Source organism: Beta vulgaris, chromosome 1, assembly GCF_026745355.1.
Source record: "Beta vulgaris subsp. vulgaris cultivar EL10 chromosome 1, EL10.2, whole genome shotgun sequence".
Taxonomy (NCBI): Eukaryota; Viridiplantae; Streptophyta; class Magnoliopsida; order Caryophyllales; family Amaranthaceae; genus Beta; species Beta vulgaris.
In genome coordinates this window covers 51,938,471-51,951,665 of record NC_079202.1, presented here as the reverse complement: position 1 = coordinate 51,951,665, position 13,195 = coordinate 51,938,471, and the positions used below count along the sequence as shown (strand labels likewise).

Here is a 13,195-nt window from a genome sequence, read left to right as displayed (position 1 = left end):
TTTTGAGGCTCATTGGGTTTGGGTCAGATGTGGTTCTAAGGATAAAATTTAGGGTTGTGGTTTGATATATTCAAGTTCAAACCCGAACCAGACACGCATAACAAACCCTTTTTTTCACACACACACGCATATATGTATGAGTAATGAAACTTTGTACCTTTACTTTTTCACGTAGCCATTGAGTTAATAAACTCAAGTCCTTCAGTTCTCAGTTTATCCATGTTGAACGTGACTTGAGTCAACTTAATGTAGATGTTTTAATTTTAAGATGTTTTGTAGGAGAATTAGACTATTATTTTGGTCTTTTTTATCATTTCTATAAATAAAAAAACGGTTCTAAAAATACTGCGAGTTGAAAAACGTAGTAGGTCCTTGAGACCCATCTTAGACTCATAATCCGCTTTACCTATTGAATATGGGTAAGGATTCGGATCTTTAGAACGAATCTGCGTCGAAATCAAAATTAATGAGTGTTAGTTTGGGTATGGTTGGACCCACTACATACCCAACTCATGCCATCCCTAAGTTATATCCACCATTCATTAACATTTCACCCGTTATCAAAATATTTACTTGATTCCTTTAAAGGTAAATTTAATTCTCTGTATCACGCTCACTTGGTGCAATACATGAAACGTTTTAGTTATCAATCCACTAGTTTTTCCCGTTTTCCAAAATCTCAAGTCTCTTATAGAAGTGGAAGTCTTGCTCATGTGCATGCACATTGATTGTTGAAGACGTTTGCAATTGTTCTTTACCATCTTTTATTATATTCGGTTCAATATTGGAAGTAGACTTGGCGATTTAAGTTAATTAATCTTGTTCACATTCGGCTATTTCATATCTATTTTGATTCTCTTCCACAAAAATAAACTTTAAGTTGCATTAAATATGGATAATTGCATTATAGATATGAGAAAAACATCAATTTGAACGGGTTTGGGGTTGATTCACGTGCTATTTTTTGTTGCAATTTAGTTTTAATAACTAATATCGTATCGAATTTGAATTATGTAATTACCAACTCTTATTGAAAGGTTATATTTGTATCATTGTATATTACTCGTCTTCTTTTTGAATCTGTATATTCAATACTAATAAGTATATATAAAAACTAATAGTGTTATTATAGCCTTTATTGATATTACATGCATTGTCTGTTGTCTATATGTTTTAAAAATCAATAGCATGTTTGATATAAGATTTATAAGTGATGCAAATAGAAACAAAATGTGTTTGTTACATGTTGCTTGGAATGGGTGGTGGGATAATGGATTTTGTCTTACAAGGATAACTATTTTTCCACCCAATTATTGTCCTTCTCAACATTTAAGACCACACATTTGTTATTTTTTTTTCAAATTAACACTTAATAAGTATATAATTTTATATTAGAAACAATTCAATAGGTATCGATAATTGTTACCCTTTTTTTTATCTAACTCCATTTTTTTCTATTTAATGAGTTGAACTAAACATTTTTATGATTTATTAATTTATATTATAATATATAAGTGATGTGATAAAAATGTATATGGCTAGACAAAATTTAGTATTCATGTTAAGAGTTTGATTATATATCTAAAATTAGGTATCCAAAAGTATTGTATGATGTCTCGCTACTATCTTAAAGATAATGCCTTTTACAAAGAAAATGATGAAGATAACATTTACCAGTATGAACTTGTGGAACATTGATAATTTATATATATATTATAGAATCATAAATAACGAAGAATCTGTAAGTCGACAAACTCTTAAAGGAATGATGAGAATGTAATCTTGTATAGAGCTAGTTAGGGATCGAAAAAGGATCAAATGGCACCATCCTTTCATCACATCAGGATGAAATGAATGAAACGATGATCTCATAGTTATTTATATGGGAAGATACGTTATGGGGTGCTCGATTTTCATTGAAACATAATTTAAATGTATGCTTAAGAGATAATTGTCCATAGACTGGGAACAAATGTATGGATTATCGAGATGAGCAAAAGAAAAGATAGGAGGGAAATTTGACTAAATGCGGTAATCAACAAGCGTTGCTTAATTTATATCTGATATATGCACGAGTACATAAAGAAGTGTATTGAATCCTTATTTTGACAAAAATATCAAAATACCACTACAAAAATATGAAATATAACACACACACGCACGCACGCACGCACGCACGCACGCACGCACGCACGCACGCACGCACGCACGCACGCACGCACGCACGCACGCACGCACGCACGCACGCACGCACGCACGCACGCACGCACGCACGCACGCACGCACGCACGCACGCACGCACGCACGCACGCACGCACGCACGCACACACGCACACAACCTAGAGAGAAAGTTGGAGTCTTGGGAACCACACTTAAAAAGAGATTAGAAAACTTAATTAGATGAAACACCTACACTAATTACTCACCAATTTCATATACCCAACACCTTCCGCCTATCATCCACCATAGCATGCCACCATCGACCAGTTGCCATCCACCACACCACCACTACCAAATCCCTCATTTCAATTCCCACACCATTTCAAAATTAATGAGTTTTGAGTAGAGTTGAGGCGAGAAAGGGTGGTTGGATTGAGTTGAAGAGCAAGATAGAGATGGTTGAGATAAGAGGAGGGTGGGTGGATGGTTTAGGTAAATGCTTTTAGGTTGGTAAATGATATATTAATTAAATTACTGGATGAATTAAGTAATGACATTTATGTAAATAAAAAGAAAAAAAAACTCTTAGGACCCGTTTGTTATCGTTTTTTGTTTTCAGTTTTCAATTTTTTTGAAAACGAAAAACCAAAATTGATAAAAGAAGAGTGGTTTTCACTTTTCAGTTGTCAGTTTTCAAAATCATCATGTTCGCAATAAATTTGACTAAGTATTTATTCATTATAGGACATATATCATATGACTTTGAAAATCAAAAAACAAAAAACCACTTTAATACCGAACGAGCCCTTAACGATTCGTTTGGTTGCAATTATTATGATATTTTTTAAAATGAGAAATGTTGCACTAAAAAAAACACAGGAAGTAATAGTTTCTACTTTGATCTTTCTCCTAATCAAAGCAGCGATTCATAAATAAGTTTTTAGTCATGGATAATACATCGATTTATTAACAATTACATGTTAAAAAATATGTACTTTGTACCGTTTTCGTGGCTCATATGAATAAAAAAAACATGTTAGAAAATATCATTTAATGTTGCACGGAGTAGTTTATTAGTTAGAACTTTAATACATTAACATGCGGTTAAAAGAAAAGAGAAACCAATGCTCTTGCCATACTCTCTCTAAATCCTCTGCCTTCTCTATAAACACAAAACCCCAATCTCATCTAACCCTAGGAACTCGCCGGAGCTCCGACGCCGCATAGATCTCCGGCGGGATCTCCGGCGAGTTTCTTTTTCAATTTATTTTCAGTTTCCTTCGTTGATTCGCATCATTCGATCGCCCTTCGTAGTCGTTCGGTCGATTAACTTTTCCGGTTGCCTTCGATTTTCCCCTCCCCTTCTTAGTGGTCTGTTTCTATTAGCCGTTATTGTCTCCCCTCCCCTTTTTCGTAGTCGGTTTCGTCAAGTCCGGGCTCCCCCTCCCCCATCCCCGTTAATGTTAGCGGTTAATGGTTCCCCTCCCCCTCCCCTGCTTAGTGTTTTAATAGCTTAGGTCTGGGCTCCCCCTCCCCCATCCCTGTGGTATCGGTAAGTGTCTCCCTTCCCCTTCCCCTGATTAATTTTTCTTAGTATAGTCTGGGCTTCCCCCTCCCCATCCCCTCTTTAGTGTTTGTTGGGCTTCCCCTATCCCCTTCCCCTGCTTAACAGATTAGGTGTCCCCCGTCCCTCTAGTAAATTGAGTCAGTGTCCCCCTTCCCCTTTTCACTTACTATTCTGTTTTGTTGTGTGTCTTGCAGTTTTCTGAAGTTTAATCGGAGTTGATAACGACGTAGAATTATGTTTTGGGATTATATCCTTTGTCTTGTTTATGTTCCTAGTTTAAGATTTAGTTTAGGTCTTTTCAGATCCAGTTTTGAATTGGTAGGAGATCAAGTATTGGGTAAAATGAGAGGTAATGGTTCCAGTAATCTTGGTTTGGTTCGATCTTCTAGAGTAGAGAGGCCGTGGTGGGATCTTCGGATCTGCTTTTTGGGTGAATTATTTTATTATAATTCACACCAAGTTCTTGTGATGACTTTCATAGTCATCACACTCAAAAATTGCATCTTGTGGGAGGCCCCCCAATCTAATTTGGGGCAAGTTTCGACCTCCACCCCGTTAGAGTTTCAGTCTCGTGAGACTAAACTCTCCGTACCCTCTAAACAGGGTCAGAAGTTACCAATGGACGTAGCTTCTTGGTTTCTTTTTTCGGATCCGCGGAAATCTATTTCGGAAGATCGTATGGGTGTCGTCTCTCATCAGATTTCCGTTCATATTGTGTCTTCTTCATCAAGACTTTGTCCCCAATTCCTCCTATCATTGTTTATGCTAATCTTAAGTCAGTCTGAATATGTAATAAGTTACTCAGGTTCTTTAAAATATGTACGCAAAGAAGCTCTTCTAGCTCCAATTTGTTGTTTTTTATGTCCGGTTGTAATACCGCTAGGATGTAATTTCTTTTTTATTTAATGCAAATTTTACCCGTTGTCAAAAAAAAAAAAAAAAAAAAAAACATGCGGTTACGTGGTCAAATCTTGCGGAGACATGAGTTGAAATAACTAATTGGTGAATTGGTGACCATATTTCCATGATCGCGTACCCTTCCTATTGCTTTATTTTTCGCAGCGCTCCACTGTGATTCCTTGATCTTACTCCTGCACCAAAAACACCTTGACCTGGTAACCAAAATCGCCATTTTTATACTTCACTGCTCATATTTTTACTCTCCCACGATGAAATTCTGCATCAACTTCCATCATCAGCTGGTAAGCGCCTCTCTCCCTTCTCTCTCTATTTCTCTTTATCGCATAATTTCTTCTTAATGCAGTCCTTAAAACTTTTACCATTCAAAATTCACAATTCAATTTCCATCTTATAATCAAAACCCTAATTTTCGTCAACTTCAACGTAATATGCAGAGATGAGCTTCTGGAAAGGATTAACCGATTCACTGAACTCGATTTTCTCCAATTCGGACCTGCTATATGAACAAAACAGTAACGGAAACCCTAATTCTTTAATTAATCGGAACGAGAAAACAATGGAAGTAGGTGTAGATGGGGCTAAGGTTTCGAATGAGAGAATTGCTGGTAAATTGAAAGGCTACTTTGATTTGGCAAAAGAAGAGATAGATAAGGCTGTTAGAGCTGAGGAGTGGGGTTTGATCGATGATGCAATTTATCACTACAGAAATGCTGAGCGTATATTGGCTGAAGGTGCTTCAACCCGTCCTCCGTCGTTTATCTCGTCGAGGTAATAGCAATGTCGGAGTTGATTTTTTTAGTTGGCTGTTTACAGTTTGTTTTGTGAATGATTGTGCTGTATTTTAACGCAATTCACTTGGAAGTAGCCGTGTTTATACAAATTTTAGCATGTGAAAAAGTTTTCGTCTTTGTTAAGACTACTAATGATTTATAGGACTGAATTTTTCATGATTCCCCTACTTAGACGGTGTGATGACAGATGAGTAAAGTTGGAGAATATTATTAAGTCTGAGAGCTTGCGATGACGTAATTCATGTGACAATTATTTCCGGGTGGAGGGAGTAGTTAGAGCTAAAGAAGACATATAATAAGGTATTGAGAGATATTACTTGGTGGATTGGTTCAAACAATGATATGATTAAAGATACATAATAAGACGTGAAAACAAATGTTAGGATGTGTGGAGGATTAACATTGATGTCCCTATTACAATTATGAGTATATGTCTACATGAAGGATTTGTATTTTGGTTAATTTTTTCCGTAACAGTAGTAGATGAACTAAAATGACCTATCTAGGATGAGATACCATAGTGTATGTTGTTTGCGGATGATATTGCATTGGTGGACGAGACTAGAGACATGGTTAATGCTAAATGAAAGCAAAGGAGACAAAAGTGATTTGAAGGCTAAGTAGGAGCAAAGGTGAATACATGAAGTGCAATTTTAGTAACGAGTGAAAGCAAAGGAGACAAAAGTGAGAATTTTGAAGGCTAAGTAGGAGCAAAGGTGAACACATGAAGTACAATTTTAGTAACGAGAAAAAGTCTAGCGAGGATGTAGTAACATTAGACGGTAAGGAGTTCCCCATTAGTAATGTTTTAAGTATGCTAGGTTAATTTTACAAAGGAATTGCAAGACTTGGCTCACAAGATAGAATCCAATTGGCTTGTAACTGGGATATTGGGCCACCATAGTGCCCCTCTAAGGTTAAAGGGAAGCTGGGAAGGATAAGTTTTAGACACGTAGACCAGAGTTATTATGATGGTTTGAGTGTTTGCATTAGGAAAGATGATATTAGGAAAATATGGTTAGTATAGGCGCATATGTTAGAATTAGATATGTGCTAGCACCCTAAGAGATAAAATTAGGACGCTATTATCGAAAGATGATTGGAGTTTCATATATCGAGAATAACCTAAGAGAGAACCAATTACATTGGTTTGACCATGTGAGATCTCGACCAAATGAGGCATTGGTAAAGGTAGTGAAGAGTCGGAATCATGGAGATTTTAGTTGAAGTCTAAGGAGTCCAAATATGAACTCGATAGAGGGCGTTAAGTATGACATGCAATAATTAGGAATGAAGGTCGAGGATCCATATGGAACAATATCTATGATAAAATTTTAGATATCTATGGCAATGTTTTCTGCAGTGCCTCATTTTTAGTTAGGCTTGCAAGTTGCATCTCCTAGTTTGTACCTGACTTTTCTTTTGTCATGCTTTTGTATGATGTTTCTAGTTTACTAAGAATTAAGATTCTAAGATGCTTGTATTTTGCCGAAAGTTGAACTTCTTGCAAAATTTAATTCTTATTTTCTTGTAGTGAACAACAAAAAGTGAATTCCTACCATCAGAAGATATCAAAGTGGCAGGGCCAAGTCTCTGAGAGATTACGGGTCTTAAGTGCAAGATCAGGTTATTAATGTGTATGCTGTGGTCAATTTACTTTCTTGTTGGCTGATTTTTGTTGGATATTGATTCTTGCTCTATGCTTTTCCTTCTATTTTTTTTAGGTGGACAAACCACGAATAAGGTACGAAATGGAAATCTGGGGTGTAAGTTTATTCTTTTATTTTGGCTGGTACAGTCTTGGACTTATTTATTGGTACTCCGAGGTGTTCGTGTGATGCATCTCTATGTAATGCATGCATTTGGTCAACTGACATGCTTCCCTAACCTCACTATCGGTGGACCTTATAATCTGCTGCTTAGTGTGGGTCTGAAGTTGCTCTGCTTCTGGAGCAAGGTTGCCATATGATCTTCAATGTATAATGTTTTAAATATGATGTAATGTTGCACCTTGCATGAAGTCTTTCTCCAGATCTTTTATTGAGACTAAAGCCCAAAGGAACAATTCAAATGTGGAAGATTCTGAAAATTGCAAAATCTAAAAGTTGGAAACATCAACCTCATTCATCATTTTGGTTAAGCACTTTATTAGGTTTAGTTCTCAGGTGGTTTTTATGACTCTATTTGATTTACTGGAGCAAATGAATTCTCAATTATTCTAATGCTTGCAGAATCTGACGTTTGCCTTATGTATTGGTACGTCTTTTTTTCGATCTGTGGGAAAATAGTATTCTTGCTTGGATATGTAAATACTTGTTTTCTTTGGCTGAAAATTTGTGATCGCAAAAGCACACATTGAATCGTATAAGAGATGAGATTATGGCTTTTAAGCCTCGTATGAGCGTTGAGGGCTAGGTGTAAGTTCATTTACACCTTGATTTCTGTTGAACTTGCTGATAGTGGGATCTAAGCTGCTATTTGTTTTGGGGGATGAGTATATAGCTTCCAGAGCATTTCAAATATGAGTGTTGTGGCAGAAAGGAAATGACTAGAAAGCAAAACATTCAGATTCGAGATTAGAATGTAGTAAACTCTAAAAACGATTTTTAAAAAAAAGTCTTAATCCTTGTATCCCAAATACATTATTCACCTTATCATCAAAATATAGAAGGGATATGCCCACCTTTCTATTCTAGTTTGCCGGCTTTGTCTTTGTCCATTCTATTGCCCTTGGTTGATGAATGTATGTCTACAAAATCAGACACCATGGCCTTTTCACCTTTCCTTCCACTATATTGGTTAATCTCTGCTCCATACGTACACCTTAATATGTGTGAAAAGTCAACATGGACAATATCTTTGGGACTGAGGGAGTATATAATATATATGGGGTGTGTTTGGTTGTCTTTTTGTTATCCCACTGCGGCATTGCCTCAATTCTGTTGGCAGTCTTTATTTAACTTATCTTCATGTCTTCACAATGTGTATGGTTTCCTGGTGCTGGCTAGATTTTATTTCATTTGATCTCTTTATGGATATATCTGACAGTGTACATGCAATTTTTATTTTTTCAATAATTAACTTCTCTAATTTTCCTTTCAGATTGCTTCTGTACGTTCACAAGGAGCTAAAGTCTTGTCAAAACCATCAAACTTTATGAAAGATACTCAGCAGAGACCCTCAGTTGTTACTAGAAGCAGTTCACTTGCTAGAGATAATCGGACAGATAAAAGTGGAGCGTCTAGATCAAACCAAGATACTGGTGGTCCTGATGCCAAACTAGTGGAGATGATAAACACTGTAATCGTGGATAGAAGTCCTTCTATTAAATGGGAAGATGTAGGTAAGATTGCTGGGTCTCACTTTAGAGTATAGTGCCATATTCTGTTGTTGTTATTCATTCAGCATTGAAATCCTGGTTGTATGAACTTGTTCTCAGCTGGTCTTGATAAGGCAAAGCAAACTCTTTTTGAAATGGTTCTTCTACCTACCAAAAGGAGGGACTTGTTTACTGGTCTTAGGAGGCCCCCTCGAGGTATAGTTTTCTAGGCTGCTACTATGCTCTTTTTTGAAGGAATACTATGGAATTTCTAATGCTTAATAGAGATACTTACTGATATTAAATTTCTTTTTTCTTCCAGGTCTGCTTCTTTTCGGTCCTCCAGGCAATGGGAAAACAATGCTTGCTAAAGCAGTTGCTTCAGAGTGCAATGCAACATTTTTTAATGTGTCTGCATCTACCCTTACATCCAAGTGGGTAGGTCTTATAGCCTTAATGGGTCAGCATTTTGTTTTTCTATAGATTGTATGGCTTGATCAGTACCTGTACTATGTTCGTGTTGTGACAGGTTGGTGAAGGTGAAAAGCTTGTCCGGACCCTCTTTATGGTTGCTATCTCAAGGCAGCCTTCCGTAATTTTTATGGATGAGGTAAGTTTTTAGATCGTTAGATTCTATTCATACTTCATTAATGTGCATGTTTCTACTGGTCTACTATGTCTGGGTGCACGTTATTGATGAATATTGTTTAGTTCATACAAGTTAGATTCCCAAAAGATGCCACAAATTGTTTGATATAAGCATTAACTAATTGTGTACTCTCTTTTCAAAATTATTTGACACCTTTGGAATTCATGTCTTACAATGATGTGTTTCACAAATTCTGAAGGTGGAGAGGTTTGAGTATAACTGTATAAGTCCAACAATGTTAAAGTTGTTTTTGAGAATTCTTTAATGACAATAAAAGAAGGAAATATAAATTCAATTGCCTGAAGAAGAAATAAGGCCCTTGACATTGTGCCTATGACCTAAACTTTTTGTTACTTGTCCTGGATTAAAGTCATAGCTGTATAGGGGATTTTTGTAGGCATAGTGGCTGCTTATATATCATAATAATTGCCTTTAGTTTATAATCAATATACAATTTACGCTTCTGTTTTACTTGAGAGGTCCACCAACATACATTGCAAATATCTTTAGAAAATCCTTGTGCGCATCTCAATGTGTACTTCTGATCAGAGAAAAGAGTAATTTTCTTCTACATCGATATATGATTATTAATTTAGATTAGTAGATTTGTTGTTATCAGTCGGTTCTGGGTGATAAGATCAGAGACTTTGCTTCTGAATAACTAATGCTGGATTGGGAAATTTTGCTTTTCCCACTATGTTGTGTATGTGGTTCATTATCAAGTATCAATCCATGGCAAGGGATAAATGCTTGGCCATCCATGTGAGAAAAGTCTTCTCAAATCGTCCCACAATCTAAGAAAATGATATCCGAAACAGAAGAATTGTCTTTCTTCCTGTTGACCCCCGCCCCCCTATCCTGATGATACTTTCATCTATAATTTAAATCTTGACAAGGTTGTCTATTTGCTTCTTATATTCGGTACAAATGCATTTGGTCACAAGTCACAACTTACAAGCTAAACCACTGAATCAGTCTTTTGTGGCCTTTGATTTGATTGGTCGATAATCCTCTATTCTTGGTCTCTTAACTTGTGTTGTGTAGTCTTATATATCAATGTTATTGTGACTGTTATTTTTATATTGCCTTAAACCGTTTACTGGAGTGTTTTGCTGTCTGCTTTTGGCAGATTGACAGCATCATGTCTACAAGGGAGGCTAACGAGCATGATGCTAGTCGAAGGTTGAAATCAGAGTTCCTTGTTCAATTTGATGGTGTCACCTCTAATCCTGATGATCTAGTGATAGTAATTGGTGAGCTTACTACACTTTAGAAGGTTGAAGTTGCTTGAGCACGAGAAACAGCACTCTGCACTAGTGCACACCTTTTTCATAAATTAAAATTGAATATCCGTAGTATGCAGACATAAAAGAGGATGCTAGACATATTTCTTATCTTATGGTATCTCTTCTTTTAACTATGCAGGTGCAACTAATAAACCACAGGAATTGGATGATGCAGTTTTGAGAAGATTGGTAATTGCTCATACATGACTCTCCAACCCCCAATCTTTTCTGCCTTCTTCAATCATGATCTATTGTCACAAACACTTATAACACTATCTCTAGTTTCTACAACCCTTATTGATCCCACACTGACAAAGAGATGTTCATAAATGGTGTCTGAATTTGAACTAGTATTAAGGCAGAGATGGCTTATCAATGTTATCTTAGTGACCAATTTGAAACTAACTTTGTCCAGGTCTTTCTGTGTTTTTATTAGCCTAGCATATAAATAGCTTATGCATTCTTATGTTCCTGAGATTGTTCCCTGTGAACTGTGACATGTATATTGCTTACATTATTGGGTGGGATATTTTCTTATGTCCCTGTGTAATTGCCTTAGTGGACCTTTGTCATCTCCTAAATGTATCTTTAATTATTGATTTATGTCTAACTATTAAAACTATAATTGTTTCAATTGTATGGAATAAATAATAAACCTCTTTGTCCCAAAATTGTTCAAACAAATCATGGCAAATAGTTTCAGGATAAGTTGTTGGGTGGTTATCGATTCTCAGATTTAGAGATTTATATTTTATAGGAGATAGTGAGGTATTTCTTTTTACTGAGGGGGAGAGAGAGGAGGGGGGGGGGGAGAGAGGGAGGGAGGGAGTAGTGGACCGAAGGGGTAGGAGAGAAATATTAAATTATTAGTGAGACCTTTCCTAAAATAGTGGAATTGTTCAAACTAGTCTGGGGTGAATGTACAAGGAAAGTGTTCGAATTAATTTGGGACGGAGGGAGTATATTGATTTGCATTCATTTTCACGAGTCATTTATTTCATTATATATATTAAATTTATATGTGAAGTTTTGTATGTTTGCTCCAAGTCAATTAAGGCGAGTGCAGTGGGATGGATGGAATACCAAAATATGTGCATACTTTAGTTGCGCAAGGCGTGAATTGCACTTACCTAACCTGTATTGAAGCAACTTCATTTTTTCATGCAAACTTAATTTGAAAAGGCAACTTGAGGTCAATGAAAGTGGGATAACTATATCTCTTGGATTTGCCTTGGCTATTTGCAAGTTACACTCAAACAAACAAGACCTGTATACTTTAGGACTTGTGTCCTTGTACACTATCACATCTTCTGTTTCTTCTATGTTCATGTTAATTGTAATCCTTGGCCAGGTCAAGAGAATATACATTCCTTTACCTGATGAAAATGTCAGGCGGCTTATTCTTAAACAAAAATTGAAGGGTCAAGCATTTTCCTTGCCTGGTAAGTATACTATTGTCACAAGGCAATTTGGTTTTTAAGTCCTATCCTGTCTGCTTTCTTTTATTTATATATTAAATTATCTACGTGTTGCTTCTATGAAAATACACAATTCTGTTTACTCAAGTTATATACATCTTAAAGGGCAACATGATGGTACCCACCATTTAGAAATGTTGATTCAATGGAAATAATACAGAAGAGTTGGAGAAATTTAGGCTAGTCCTACCTTTTATGATATTTTTCAGCACTTCTCTTGTGACATTCTAATGACTGATGTAGATGGAAGGTCGTACTCATGAACCAACTGTTTAACCCATCAACTTATTTTTTCGTGACAGGTCAAGATTTGGAAAGGCTTGTGAGAGAAACAGAGGGTAAGTCATACTTGAGTCTCATATGTATTTTGTGTTCTGGCTTGTCATGTGATCTTGCAGAAATTTGTGGCTTCAGCTTTTCAATCATGTAACATGCCTTATTGGTGTCGTTAAACTGGTATCCATGGCTTCATCAAGGACGAATGATCAAATGTACAATTTTGCAATATTTTCCTTTTATTGGGAAGTATTAACCTACTATATGTTTTGCCTATTTTCAGGATACTCTGGAAGTGACATGCAAGCCTTGTGTGAAGAAGCTGCCATGATGCCTATTAGAGAACTCGGTCCAAATATACTCACGGTCAAGGCTAATCAGGTTGCTTATTAGTTATCTGGCTATCATCAATATGTTTCATCAAGTTACCATGATCTTAGATGTCTGCTTATTTATCTAATAACAGGTCAGACCTTTAAGATATGGAGACTTTCAGAACGCGATGAATGTGATTAGACCGAGCTTGTCAAAGAGCCGATGGGAGGAACTTGAAAGGTGGAATAAAGAGTTTGGATCCAACTAACTATACCATCTATCTACACTGGTTAAATTGTATTATTTCCTTCTTTCCGGTGATTATTTATGTACAGCTTGTAAATGAATATAAGGTTACTGATTATATTATATACTAAAGTTGCAGCTTGTGCACCTTTGAAGTTTTTCATCTTTCAATCGCTTGCCCCAAATC

At 36.2% G+C, this 13,195-nt stretch overlaps 1 protein-coding gene across 1 annotated transcript; it reads left to right on the top strand.

The window, feature by feature from the left end:
- Positions 1-4,722: 4,722 nt before the first annotated feature.
- Positions 4,723-13,155, top strand: LOC104905455 (uncharacterized). The gene is made up of 14 exons (XM_010694006.4): positions 4,723-4,929; positions 5,083-5,416; positions 6,974-7,065; positions 7,164-7,183; positions 8,542-8,782; positions 8,879-8,974; positions 9,081-9,196; positions 9,288-9,368; positions 10,537-10,660; positions 10,833-10,882; positions 12,045-12,135; positions 12,474-12,509; positions 12,731-12,828; positions 12,914-13,155. Exons 2-14 carry the CDS (start codon positions 5,085-5,087, stop codon positions 13,028-13,030), a joined length of 1,494 nt encoding a protein of 497 aa, XP_010692308.1. The 5' UTR covers positions 4,723-4,929; positions 5,083-5,084; the 3' UTR covers positions 13,031-13,155.
- Positions 13,156-13,195: the final 40 nt, after the last annotated feature.

What these genes read in the sequence shown, in the direction of transcription:
- LOC104905455 (XM_010694006.4), top strand. Translation starts at nt 5,085, where the DNA reads ATGAGCTTCTGGAAAGGATTAACCGATTCACTGAACTCGATTTTCTCC. An exon ending in CCGTCGTTTATCTCGTCGAG is followed by an intron (nt 5,417 to 6,973) that starts GTAATAGCAATG and finishes ATTTTCTTGTAG; the next exon opens with TGAACAACAAAAAGTGAATT. An exon ending in TCACGGTCAAGGCTAATCAG is followed by an intron (nt 12,829 to 12,913) that starts GTTGCTTATTAG and finishes ATCTAATAACAG; the next exon opens with GTCAGACCTTTAAGATATGG.